This window comes from Hyla sarda, chromosome 6 (assembly GCF_029499605.1).
Source record: "Hyla sarda isolate aHylSar1 chromosome 6, aHylSar1.hap1, whole genome shotgun sequence".
Lineage (NCBI taxonomy): Eukaryota > Metazoa > Chordata > Amphibia > Anura > Hylidae > Hyla > Hyla sarda.
Genome location: NC_079194.1, coordinates 239,572,819 through 239,586,211, shown reverse-complemented (window position 1 = coordinate 239,586,211; position 13,393 = coordinate 239,572,819). Strand labels below are relative to the sequence as shown.

The 13,393-nt window shown below is 42.5% G+C and overlaps 2 protein-coding genes across 8 annotated transcripts in view; one reads left to right on the top strand and one right to left on the bottom strand.

The window, feature by feature from the left end:
• The window catches only part of TKFC (triokinase and FMN cyclase), a 58,071-nt gene extending 53,169 nt beyond the window's left edge, over window positions 1-4,902 (bottom strand). For 4 of the 7 annotated variants that reach the window (XM_056526753.1, XM_056526758.1, XM_056526752.1 and 1 more), the window contains exon 1: window positions 4,573-4,710. The gene's annotated coding sequence lies outside the window, so the exon portion shown is untranslated. Of the gene's footprint in view, window positions 1-4,572; window positions 4,711-4,737 lie in introns of those variants that run through there. The other 3 variants (XM_056526755.1, XM_056526759.1, XM_056526761.1) reach the window with 2 other exon arrangements.
• The window catches only part of DDB1 (damage specific DNA binding protein 1), a 50,112-nt gene continuing 41,576 nt past the window's right edge, over window positions 4,858-13,393 (top strand). The window contains exons 1-4 of the mRNA XM_056526751.1: window positions 4,858-5,063; window positions 8,926-9,074; window positions 9,948-10,064; window positions 11,099-11,435. Coding sequence (XP_056382726.1) covers window positions 5,003-5,063; window positions 8,926-9,074; window positions 9,948-10,064; window positions 11,099-11,435 — 664 coding nt within the window. The 5' untranslated portion in view covers window positions 4,858-5,002. The remainder of the gene's footprint in view (window positions 5,064-8,925; window positions 9,075-9,947; window positions 10,065-11,098; window positions 11,436-13,393) is intronic.

Genomic DNA, 13,393 nt, shown 5'->3' with positions numbered 1-13,393 from the left:
GGGACCGGTGCCGGAGTCCACTTACCAATCTGCGGAGGCTGCGGGCGACGATCAGCGTCGGAGATCGGCGGGCGGCGATGTCGTGCAGCAGGCTCCCTGGATCCGACGGAAGCCGGTAAGTTGCCTAGCAACATCTGGAGGGCTGCAGTCCGAGACCACTATATAGTGGACTCTATACTGTAGCACTCCAGATGTTGCAAAACTACAACTCCCAGCATGCCCAGACAGCTATTTGGGCATGCTGGGAGTTGTAGTTTTGCAACAGCTGGAGGGCTACAGTTTGAGACCACTATATGGTAGTCTCTGAACTATAGCCCTCCAGATATTGCAAAACTACAACTCTTAGCATGCCCACACAACTGTTTGCTGTTTGGGCAAGCTGGGATTTGTAGTTTTTCAGCATCTGGAGGGCCACAGTTTGCAAATTTTTCGCCGCAGCGCAAACTCCTAGCAGGGAACTCACTGTAAACCTCCGCCAGTGTGAATGTACGCTAAAAACACTACACTGACACATAATAAAGGGTAAAACACTACATATACACCCCCTTACACTGTCCCCCCTCCAATAAAAATTTAAAACGTATTGTACGGCAGTGTTTCCGAAACGGAGCCTCCAGCTGTTGCAAGACAACAACTCCCAGCATTTCTGGACAGCCACTGACTGTCCAGGCATGCTGGGAGTTTAGCAACAGCTGGAGGCACCCTCTTTGGGAATCACTGGCGTAGAATACCCCTATGTCCACCCCTGTGCAATCCCTAATTTAGTCCTCAAATGCGCATGGTGCTCTCTCACTTCAGAGCCCTGTCGTATTTCAAGGAAACAGTTTAGGGCCACATATGGGGTATTTCCGTACTCGAAAGAAATTTGGGGGGCTTTTTCTCCTTTTACCCCTTGTGAAAAGGAAAAAAAATTTTTACACTAACATGCTGGTGTTGCCCTTTACTTTTTGTTTTCACAAGAGGTAAAAGGAAAAAAAGACCCCCAAAATTTGTAACGCAATTTCTCCTGAGTACGGAAATACCCCATATGTGAGCGTAAAATGCTCTGCGGACGCACAACAAGGCTCAGGAGTGAGAGCGCACTATGTACATTTGAAGCCTAAACTAGTGATTTGCACAGGGAAGGCTAATTTTACAGCGGTTCTGACATAAACACAAAAAAATTAATACCGACATGTGACCCCATTTTGGAAACTACACCCCTCACGGTAATGTAACAAGGGGTATAGTGAGCCTTAACACCCCACAGGTGTTTGACAAATTTTTGTTAAAGTTGGATGGGAGAATGAAAAAAAATATTTTTTTTCACTAAAATGCTGGTGTTACCCTAAATTTTTCATTTTCACAAGGGAAAATAGGAAAAAAGTCCCCCAAAATTTGTAACCCCATTTCTTCTGAGTAAGAAAACACCCCAAATGTGGATATAAAGTGCTCGGCGGGCGAACTACAATGCTCAGAAGAGAGGGAGCGCCATTGGGATTTTGAAGAGATAATGTATCCGGAATTGAAGGCCACGTGTGTTTACAAAGCCCCCATAGTGCCAGAACAATGGACCCCCCAACATGTGACCCCATTTTGGAAACTACACCCCACATGTAATGTAATAAGGGGTACGCCCTTACGCCCTACAGGTGTCTGACAGATTTTTGGAACAGTGGTCCGTGAAAATGAAAAATTAAATTTTTAATTTGCTCAGCCCACTGTTCCAAAGATCTGTCAAATGCCAGTAGGGTGTAAATACTCACTGCACCCCTTATTAAATTCTGTGAGGGGTGTAGTTTCCAAAATGGGGTCACATGTGGGGGGTCCACTGTTCTGGCACCATGGGGGGGCTTTGTAAACACACATGGCCCCTGACTACCATTCCAAACAAATTCAATCTTCAAAAGCTCAATGGCGCTCCTCCTCTTCTGAGTATTGTAGTTCGACCGCAGGGCACTTGACGTCCACACAAGGGGTATTTCCATACTCAGAAGAAATGGGGTTACAAATTTTGGGGGGTATTTTCTGCTATTAACCCTTGCAAAAATGTGAAATTTGGGGGGAAACACATTTTAGTGAAAATGTTTTATTTATTTTTTATACATATGCAAAAGTCGTGAAACCCCTGTGGGGTATTAAGGCTCACTTTATTCCTTGTTACATTCCTCAAGTTTCCAAAATGGTATGCCATGTGTTTTTTTTTTTGCTGTTCTGGCATCATAGGGGCTTCCTAAATGCGACATGCCCCCTGACCAAAATTTGTTCTCAAAAAGACAAATATGACTCCTTCTCTTCTGAGCATTGTAGTTCGCCCGTAGTGCACTTCAGGTCAACTTATGGTGTACCTCCATACTGAGAAGAGATGGGGTTACAAATTTTGGGGGGTATTTTTTGCTATTAACCCTTGCAAAAATGTGAAATTTGGGGGGAAACACATTTTAGTGAAAAAAAATGTTTTTTTACTTAAGCAAAAGTCGTGAAACACATGTGGGGTATTAAGGCTCACTTAATTCCTTGTTACGTTCCTCAAGGGGTCTAGTTTCCAAAATGGTATGCCATGTGTTTTTTTTTTGCTGTTCTGGCACCATAGGGGCTTCCTAAATGCAACATGCCCCCTAAAAACCATTTCAGAAAAACGTACTCTCCAAAATCCCCTTGTCGCTCCTTCGCTTCTGAGCCCTCTACTGCGCCCGCCGAACACTTTACATAGACATATGAGGTATGGGCTTATTCGAGAGAAATTGGGCTACAAATACAAGTATAAATTTTCTCCTTTTACCCCTTGTAAAAATTCAATAATTCTGTCTACAAGAACATGCAAGTGTAAAAAATGATGAATGTGAAATTTTCTCCTTCACTTTGCTGCTATTCCTGTGAAACACCTAAAGGGTTAATACACTTACTGAATGTCATTTTGAATACTTTGGGGGGGAGCAGTTTTTATAATGGGGTCATTTATGGGGTATTTCTAATATGAAGACTCTTCAAATGAACTTCAAACCTGAACTGGTCCCTGAAAAATAGTGAGTTTGAAAATTTTGTGAAAAATTGGAAAATTGCTGCGGAACTTTGAAGCCCTCTGGTGTCTTCCAAAAGTAAAAACATGTCAATTTTATGATGCAAATATAAAGTAGACATATTGTATTTGTGAATAAAAATTTTTTTATTTGGAATATCCATTTTCCTTACAAGCAGAGAGCTTCAAAGTTTGAAAAATGCAAAATTTTCAATTTTTGCATAAAATTTTGGGATTTTTCACCAAGAAAGGATGCAAGTTACCAAAAAAATTTACCACTATGTTAAAGTAGAATATGTCACGAAAAAACAATCTCGGAATCAGAATGATAACTAAAAGCATCCCAGAGTTATTAATGTTTAAAGTGACAGTGGTCAGATGTGCAAAAAACGCTCTGGTCCTAAGGTGTAAAATGGCTGGGTCCTTAAAGGGGTAGTCCAGTGGTGAAAAACTTATCCCCTATCCTAAGGATAGGGGATAAGTTTGAGATTGCGGGGGATCCGAACGCTGGGGCCCCCTGCGATCTCTCTGTACGGGGGCCAGGCTCTCCGGCCAGATAGCGCACGAAGCGGTGGCCGACACGCCCCCTCAATACATCTCTATGGCAGAGCCGGAGATTGCCGAAGGCAGCGCTTCGGCTCTGCCATAGAGTTGTATGGAGGGAGCGTGTCGGCCGCCGCTTTGTGCGGAGGTTGACACGCCCCCTTCCAGCGGGCTGTCGGGGCTCCGTACAGGAGATCGCAGGGGGCCCCAGCGGTCGGACCCCCCGCGATCTCAAATTTATCCCCTATCCTTAGGATAGGGGATAAGTTGTTCACCACTGGACTACTCCTTTAAGGGGTTAATATGTCCAGGCCCATTTTCAGTCCAGCCCACCCCAGGTCCTAAAGAAAGAGTGTACATGTTGAGTCCAGGCATGCTGGGAGTTGTAGTTTTGCAACAGCTGGATTGAAAAGCAGACTTCCTACAAAAGCCAGCCCCTGTGGGTATCCATAGTAGTGCGCCTCACTAGTGATGAGCGCCATTGCCCGTATTCAAATTCACAATATTTTGTGAATATATATATAGACGAATATTCGTCCTATATTCGCGAATTTTGCGCATTTGTTATATTCGCATATGTGAGGAAGAAAACAGTGAGGGGGTGGGCAACTTTACTATTGGTTGCTAGGGATGTTGTTGATAACCTCTGACAAGTGTATTCGCATCATTCTAATTGGCCCACAAGTGAAAAGAAGGAATATGCGAATATTCATATATGCGCAAATGTGGAAAAAAAGCGAATATGCGCAATTTCGAATATATAGCGAATATATTCGCAATAAAAATTCAAAATGCAAATATTCACACCCAACACTACACCTCACCACAGCTGACAAACCAGGTCACTGTATGACATATTCCAGTGTTTCCCAACCAGGGTGCCTCCAGCTGTTGCAAAACTACAATTCCGGGCATGCTGGGAGTTGTAGTTTTGCAACAGCTGGAGGCACCCTGGTTGGGAGACACTGACATATTCTGGGGGATGAGCTCTCCACAAATGACGTATTCTCCACTAGAGAAGTCTATACTACCTTGCCTGCGTATACAGCTCTCTCCAGGCCAGGAGATTACACCGCTCTATCCTTATATATCTCTAATATACCCGGGCGGCGCTCTATACTCCTCCTTCCCAGCTCTGTGGTAGAACCTGGTAAACAAAGGCATTTAGAACTACAACTCCCAGCAGGCATGTATACTGTCAAGCTTCAGCAAACCCGCTTGTCATTGGTTATACGCCGCCTTTACTCCTTGGCTTTTTTGTATGCACAATACGTTTGTGTTGTGGAGACGATCTAGCCGTCCAGCCTCCTCCTCTCTATGGTGGAGAAGCCGCTCTGGCCATACTTGGCCGCACTCTCTCGTCTCCTCTTTCCGGTTCCGGTAATAGACGGCCTGTTGCTGTCTGTTTTCGCGCCTGTCGCTTGGTGAATTGCAGCGACAGGAGCTCAGCCCGGTGACAACATGTCGTACAACTACGTGGTGACGGCGCAGAAACCCACTGCGGTCAATGCGTGTGTGACAGGTCAGTGCCCGGGGAGCCGTGCGGCCTCCAGCAGGTTAACCCCTTGTATACCCCTTACAGCACTGAGTCTCTATCTCCAATGTGTAACAGCCTGAGACCTCATTTCCCCCTTAAGGCTTTCATTCCTTTATATGTCTCCTATTGCCTTTTATATTCACTTTATATTATTTACATGATTAAGATTAACAAAATAAAATGTGACAGTCTTACGTCTTCACCGAATAGCACCCCCCCCTCCCTGTTGTTTAGGCTGTTTCTGCAGCAGCCAATCACCTCACTGACATCACTGTTGTAGCCTGTGATTGGTTGTTACCATGTAGAGGGGGGACACATAATTGCTGCTAATCAAAGAACCAGGGGTTAAACCAAAAACTCTCCAGAGAGGGGTGCAGGGTATAAGCTCATACAACTACTTTGGTGTTTCCCAACCAGTGTCCCTTCAGCTGTTGCAAAACTGCAACTCCCAGCATGCCCCGGACAGCCTTGATGTGCTGGGTATGAAACGTGCTGTAGCAGTGTCGTGCCAGGGCCCTATATGGGAGATCGCGGGGCTTCCTGCGCTTGGACCCCTGTGATCAGACATTTATAACCTATCCCGCAGATAGAGGATTAAAGGGTAACGCTCATTAAAAATAATGTTTGCTATTGCACTCCTTATGGTAAATAAAAAATATTCCTAATATACTTTGTTTAAAAAAAATGTTTCTATGTTTTATTTGTGCTTAAATGGGCACTGTCATGAAATTATTTTTGATATGTTGTAGTACTTAAGTACTTCAACATCTCTAATATACTTTTATATAAAAAAAAAAAAAAATGCTTTTAAAACATTTTAAAAGCAATTTGAAATTCGGCCACTAGGGGTCGCCCTCCTAGTGGCCGATTGCAGTGCGGAGTGACGTCACTGCAAAATTCCGACTGATTCCGGCAGGCCATCAGTCGAAATTTTGCGCAGGAACATCCAGGGCTGCGCATCGGCTCCCCGCACTCGCCGACGGCCCTGCTGCACTGTACGGGGGGCGGGAATTTGGGTGTTACTCACCAAGCGGCAGGAAGAGGCTCCCCCGCACCCGTCCCTCCCGCATCTGCTCCCGGCTCACTCCTTCCCCCATGAAGCTCCTGTTCTGGGTGCCTCCAGCTGTTTCACCACTACAACTCCCAGCATGCCCTGACAGCCAATAGATGTCAGGGCATGCTGGGAGTTGTAGTGGTGAAACAGCTGGAGGCACCCTGTTAGGAGAACTAAGTGTTGTTTACGACACTGTCACTTGCTATATTATAAAAAAAAAAATATACATATAATGTTATGAAGTCTATGGCCTCGTTTACATCTGCGCTTGCAGAATCCAATGTAATAGCAAGGCATGAGTGGAGGGAAAAATAAATATTGTAATGGTAAGTTCCCACAGGCGGATTACCTGCGGAATTTCTGCAGTGGATTTTGCTTCCATTGAATATAATAGGTCAGAAGGAAAATCTGCGAATCTTCCTCTACTGCGGATTTTCTGCTGACCCATTGAAGTCAATGGTAGCAAAATCCACTGTGGAAATTCCGCAGGTAATCCGCCTGTGTGAACGTACCCTTAGGAGTATTTTTGTCTCTGCTCAGATCTTGCTAATAAACAGACACCCCACCTAAACCCTATGGACCTGATTTGAGGTCAGCGGGATTCATCAGTGGCACCGGATGGAGCTCTGATGCAGATGTGCATGTAACTTAAAGGGGTACTCCAGTGAAAAACTTTTTATTTATTTATTTATTTATTTTTTTTAAATCAACTGGTGCCAGAAAGTTAAACAGATTTGTAAATTACTTATATTAAAAAAATCTTAATCCTTCCAGTACTTATTAGTTGTTGAAGGAAATGCTTTTCCGTATGAAACACAGAGCTGTCTGCTGAATCACGAGCACAGTGCTCTCTGCTGACATCTCTGTCCATTTTAGGAACTGTCCAGATTTTGAGAAAATCCCCATAGCAAACATATGCTGCCCTGGACAGTTCCTAAAATGGACAGAGATGTCAGCAGAGAGCACTGTGCTCGTGATGTCAGGAGAGAGCTCTGTGTTTCAAAAAGAAAATAATTCCCGCTGTAGTATTCAGCAGCTAATAAGTACTGGAAGGATTAATATTTTTTAATAGAAGTAATTTAAAATCTGACTTTCTGGCACCAGTTAATTAAAAAAAAAAAAAAAAGTTTTCCACTGGAGTACCCCTTTAATAGGGATATTTCCAAAATTATTGGCAAAATTTTTGCGCAAGCCTTGTTTTTCGAATAAATATTTGTGGAAGTTTTTGTGCAAAGACTGGTCTTGTGAGGAAAAAGAATTGTAAATTCTGTTAAGTTCACACCTTAGTTTATTGTGTATTTTAGACACCGATTTAAAAAAAATGATTTTTGGTTCCTGATTGCCTTCAGGGGAAAAACAAACAATTAAATATTGACATGATTTAAAATTTCCTATTGGAGTCAATGTCATGTGGATTTTGTGTGTGTTAGGATGCAGAATCCGCATCGAATCCACATTCAAGTCCTTGGAATTAGCAATGGTCTCTGAGGTCGGACCCAGACTGAGCATAAAGTGACTGGACACGTGTTGTAGCGATGCTCTCTGGAGGTACATGAGTAGTGCCGGCTGTGGGTTCTCTAAGCTTAAGGCAACTGTACGATGTCCAGCGAATATTGTCAACAGGTGATATAGGAATAAAACCTGTACACTGTATTCAATGAGCATTGCGTGTTTGTCCTGGCAACCAGAAGACCTAGCATACGGTTACATCTCTCCACAGACAGTATGCCTACACACCCCCTTTAAACATGTTAAAGCTCATCCACACTAAGGCCAGCATCGCCTTGTCTGTGCTTTTTCATGCTTTCATGTTTTTTTAAGCAGATTATATTAGTGGAATGCATGTATAATGTGCTAGCAGAACAGTTTCCTAGGAATGCTGCCTTAGAGCTTTAAAAAGAACCTCTCATGATCTTGTTAAATTTTATTATCCTCCCAGTTCACTGCCCCCATCATGATAAACCACCCACGGCCTTTATTTTTATTATTTGTTAGTTTTCTACCTTGATATTGCTCTGTATTTACTGCTCAGTCTGTCAGATTCCAGACTGGGAAGGGGCGTTCCCCAGCAGGCGTGACATCATCTGAAGCCATACAGGGGAGAACTTCCTCACTCTGCTACACACAGCCCAGAGCAGTTCAGTGTGAGATGAGCTATGATTGGATAAGGCTGCACCCAACCCTCCCCCCGTGCATGTAGTTATGATTTTTTTTTTTTTTTAAAGTACGACAAAATCAAACCTATATAAGTAGGGTATCATTTTAATTGTATGGACCTACAGAATAAAGATTAAGTGTCATATTTACCGAAAAATGTACTGCGTAGAAACGGAAGCCCCCAAAATGTACAAAATTGTGTTTTTTCTTACATTTTGTTGCAAAATGATTTTTTTCCCCCCGTTTCGCCGTAGATTTTTGGGTAAAATGACTAATGTCATTACAGAGTAGAATTGGTGGTGCAAAAAATAAGCCATCATATGGATTTTTAGGTGCAAAATTCAATTCAAAGGGTTATGATTTTTAAAAGGTAACGAGGAAAAAACGAAAGTAGAAAAACACTTGGTCCTTAAGGGGTTAATGAGAGTGCTCATTTAAAATCTGCAGCTCTGGAAAATGATAGTAAACCATTTGCCAACTCACACTTCCAGTCTCTACACAGCAAATCTAGTCAGAAGTGATGCATAAACTTACAGTGCAGAATATATTGGGAATTATTTTTAGCTTAATGGATCATTTCTTTCTCTAAGTAAATTTGACTTTATTGACTTGAATTGAATTCTCACTTTCTAACAGGACACTTCACATCTGAGGATGACTTGAATCTGCTGAAAGCCAAGAATACCCGCCTGGAGATTTATGTAGTGACGGCAGAGGGTCTCCGCCCTGTGAAGGAGGTTGGGATGTATGGCAAGATCGCTGTTATGGAGCTTTTTAGACCCAAGGTGACTACACTGTTCTCTGTTGTCTTATAGCTGTAGATCTGGTCAAGTTATTAAATTTGGGATCATGTGATGGAGCAATGCCCACTAGTTGCTCCCTTAGTTTTGATCAATGTAATTTAAGGAGGATCTCCTTCCTGACGGGAATCTGATCTTGACATCTCCTGTGGGTAGGGGGATAAGTGTTAATGGTCACATAACCTCTTTAAATGTGCAGAAGTTTTATTGTTTAATGCTTACTCTAAGGTATAAATATCACATTTGTTATTGTTGTTACAATTTAAGTTATAACAGTTTTGTGTATGATCATGTTGTTGTAGCACCGGTATGTTGATGGGGACCCCCTTCCAATCTCTCTTGCCTCTTAAATGCCGCACTTCCTATTGACAGCAGCAGATAATGAGTTAAATGGCCAGGATCAGAAATTATCTTTAAAGGGGTACTCTGCTGCTCAGCGTTTGGAACAACTGGAGCCGGCGCTGGGAGCACCTGACATCATAGACCCCCCCCCCCCTTCATGACGTCATGCACCGCCCCCTTAATGCAAGTCTATGGGAGGGGGCGTGAGGGATTTCATGCACCTTCCCATAAACTTGCATTGATGGGGCCAGTCGTGACATCATAAGGGGGCGGGGCTATGACAACGCTGAGCAGCGGAGTACCCCTTTCATCCAGGCCATTGCAGTAGAATATCAGCCTGTGCTCATCAGCATGCTATACTTGTACAATGGTAAGCCTTATTGGCCTCCTTTTAAAAAGGTTGTGTGATGTAATAGTCAATGCTTTAAAGACATTGATCACCGATAAAATCTAAGCCAACATGAATACAATTGTATTATTTTATTGTGTGTTGTTTTTTTTATTTATTTTGTCCAGGGTGAGAGCAAAGACCTTCTTTTTGTACTGACTGCCAAATACAATGCCTGCATCCTGGAATATAAGCAGACTGGGGACAGCATTGATATTATAACTCGTGCACATGGCAATGTTCAGGTAAACAGAAAATGTCCCCCCTTCCCCCTCCTTTTTTTAAATCTATTTATTTTCTTTGCTTATACCTATCTTGCATCAATCATTGCAAATTGTAGTGCAGAATGAAGGATAATGCCACATAGTATACCCTAGGACCAATAACATATTCAGGTACCTGCAAATTACATGTGGTACCTTTTAACACTTATATTGAAAAAACAGGAAACAACCCATTAAATTTTCCACACCTACTCCATATTTCTTTGAGATTTGGAAATAGCATCAATTTTCTATGCATTCTCCAAGCATCAATTTTCTATGCATTCTAAGCAAAGTCTCCAACTTTATAACTGCACTACTTCTATCAAGAAATTCTTTCAAAGTTTAAATGGGCACTGTCACCAACTTTATTTTTTGATATGTTGTAGTACTTATGTACTACAACATATCTCTAATATACTTTTATTATATATTTTTTTATTAAAAAGGTTAATTTGCATTTAAAAACCGGTCACTGAAAAAGGACTGATTTTGGAGTGGCAATCAGTCCTTTTTCAGTTAGGCTGCACTCGCTCCCTGCCTGTCAATCAGACAGGCGGGAGCGAGTGCATTGGCTCCCCGGCCACTGGCTGGGAGGCCACTCCTCCCACACATCACCGCCGCCGCCTCGTTGCCGCCGCTGTCCCTGCACGCCCGCTGCAGGACTCTGCAGTAACTGCAAGTGTAATGAGCGAGCGGGGGGGGGAACGGGCTAGCAAAAAAACAAAATAATAATTAGGATGGTGGGAGCTACCCTTTAAGCATCTTTACTTAAAGGTGTTACCAAGGAGAAGAAAAAACCCCAACTTTCCATAAGGGGTGCGTTCTGGTTAATTTAGATCCACACGTGTACCAAGTTTCATCAAAATATCTCCAGCCATTCGGAAGTGATGCTGGACCTTACATACAAACATACATACATATTTAATTTGAGTTTTATTTATTTATTTAATTTATATACATATACAGATATTTTCCTATTTTAATTCCTAAATGCTTATCTCTGTCTTGACCAGGATCGTATCGGCAGACCTTCTGAAACAGGCATCATTGGGATTATTGATCCAGACTGCCGCATGATCGGGTTGCGTCTGTATGATGGTCTATTCAAAGTAATTCCCCTGGATAGAGACAATAAAGAGTTAAAAGCTTTCAACATACGATTAGAAGAGCTGCATGTCATTGATGTCAAGTTCCTGTACAGCTGTCAAGCGCCCACTATTTGCTTTGTGTACCAAGATCCACAGGGCCGTCATGTCAAAACCTATGAGGTGTCACTCAGGGAAAAGGAGTTTAGTAAAGGTCCATGGAAGCAGGAAAATGTGGAGGCCGAAGCATCTATGGTGATTGCAGGTACCTAAAATGAATAAGGATGGATATATATATATATATATATGTGTGTAAAGATATATAAACTTTTGCACCATAATGGGCTATGAAGGGTAATGCAGAGGAATCGTGAAGGCTTTGATATTACCATGCGCTTAGGTCAGTGTATCCCAACCAGGGTGTCTCCAGCTGTTGCAGAACTACAACTCCCAGCATGCCCGGACAGCCTTCGGCTGTCCGGGCATGCTTGGAGTTATAGTTTTGCAACAGTTGGAGGCACCCTGGTTGGGAAACACTGACTTAGGTCAATGCTTTTTGTTTTTCTGTTGATCTCGCTACTCTCACCATTACACTTGTTTTTATAAATCTCAGCATTTTATAAATCCTCAGCATTTAACCCCTTAAGGACCAGGCCCATTTTGGCCTTAAATGGGTACACTGGACTGATCATCTTATCCCCTATCAAAAGGATAGGGGATAAGATGTTAGATCGCGGGGATCCCGCCGCTGGGGACCCCCACAATCTCTCCTTCAGAACCCCGTTTTTCAGCTGCACAGAACTAGGATCGCTCTGTGGTTGATGACAGGCAGTGCAGGGGACGGAGTATGGTGACGTCACGGCTCCATCACGGGGCGGGGCTGTGACGTCATGATACTCTATCCCCTGCACCGCCTGTCATCAGCCACAGAGCGATTCTTGTTCTGTGCAGCTGAAAAACAGGGGTGCCGCGATCTAACATCTAATCCCCTATCCTTTTGATAAACTATAAGATGTTTAACGCCGGAGTACCCCTTTAAGGACCAGGCTAAATTGATTTTTGCATTTTTGTTTTTTCCTCCTCACCTTCTAAAAATCATAACTCTCTTATATTTCCATCCACAGACCCATATGAGGTGTTTTAGTTTTTTGCGTCACCAATTGTACTTTGTAATAACATCACTTATTTTACCATAAAATGTACGGTGCAACCAAACTAATATTATTTATGTGGAAAAATTGAAAAGAAAACCGCAATTTAGCAAACTTCGGAAGGTTTTGTTTTCATGCTGTACACTTTATGGTAAAAATTACATGTTTTCTTTATTCTGTGGGTCAATACGATTAAAATGATACCCATTATATGTTATATGCTTTTCTATAATTTTACCGCTTAAAAAAAAATCTCAAACTATTTTAACAAAATTAGTATCTTTGAAATTGTCCTATTTTGACCACCTATAACTTTAAAATTTTCGAATGAGGTATGAGGGCAAATTATAATTTTAGTAGTTTGTATCGGTACCACTTTTGCTTCTATTTAACTTTTTATAAATTTTTTGGGGAATAAAATGTGACAAAAGAGCAGCAATTCTGGACTTCTTTTTTTTTTTTTTTTTTTTTTTTACGTTTACGCTGTTCACCGTACAGGAAAATTAACAATATATTTTGATCAGACTTTTACGCACGCGGCGATACAAAATGTGTATTCATAATTTTTTTTTTTTTACGCTTTTTGGGGGGGGGGGGGGTAAAATGGGAAAAACGGATGATTTACTAATCTAATACTGTTCAGTGCTATGCATAGGACATAGCATTAATCAGTGTTATCGGCCATCTTCTGCTCTGGTCTGCTCGATCTCGGACCAGAGCAGAAGACCTCAGGAGTCACCCGGGGGCAGGTGCGGGGCAGCGCTGCGGCCTATCCGATCATTCATTTAAAGTACCGCACTGCCGCAGATGCCGTGATCTGTATTGATCACGGCATCTGAGGGGTTAATGGCGGACATTCACGTGACAGGTGTATATTTGGCCACTTCTCTGCTGGGGACCAGGAACACCCCTTGGGATTGGCAGCACCCAATGGTCAGAGCCCACAGATTGCATTAGGATGGCATATCTATTTGGTATTCTGTAAAAGTCTTTGGAAGAAGCTCTTTAACCCCTAGGTGCAAAGTACCATACATGGTGCACAGTGCTAGTTGTATATTACTGCTGACATTCT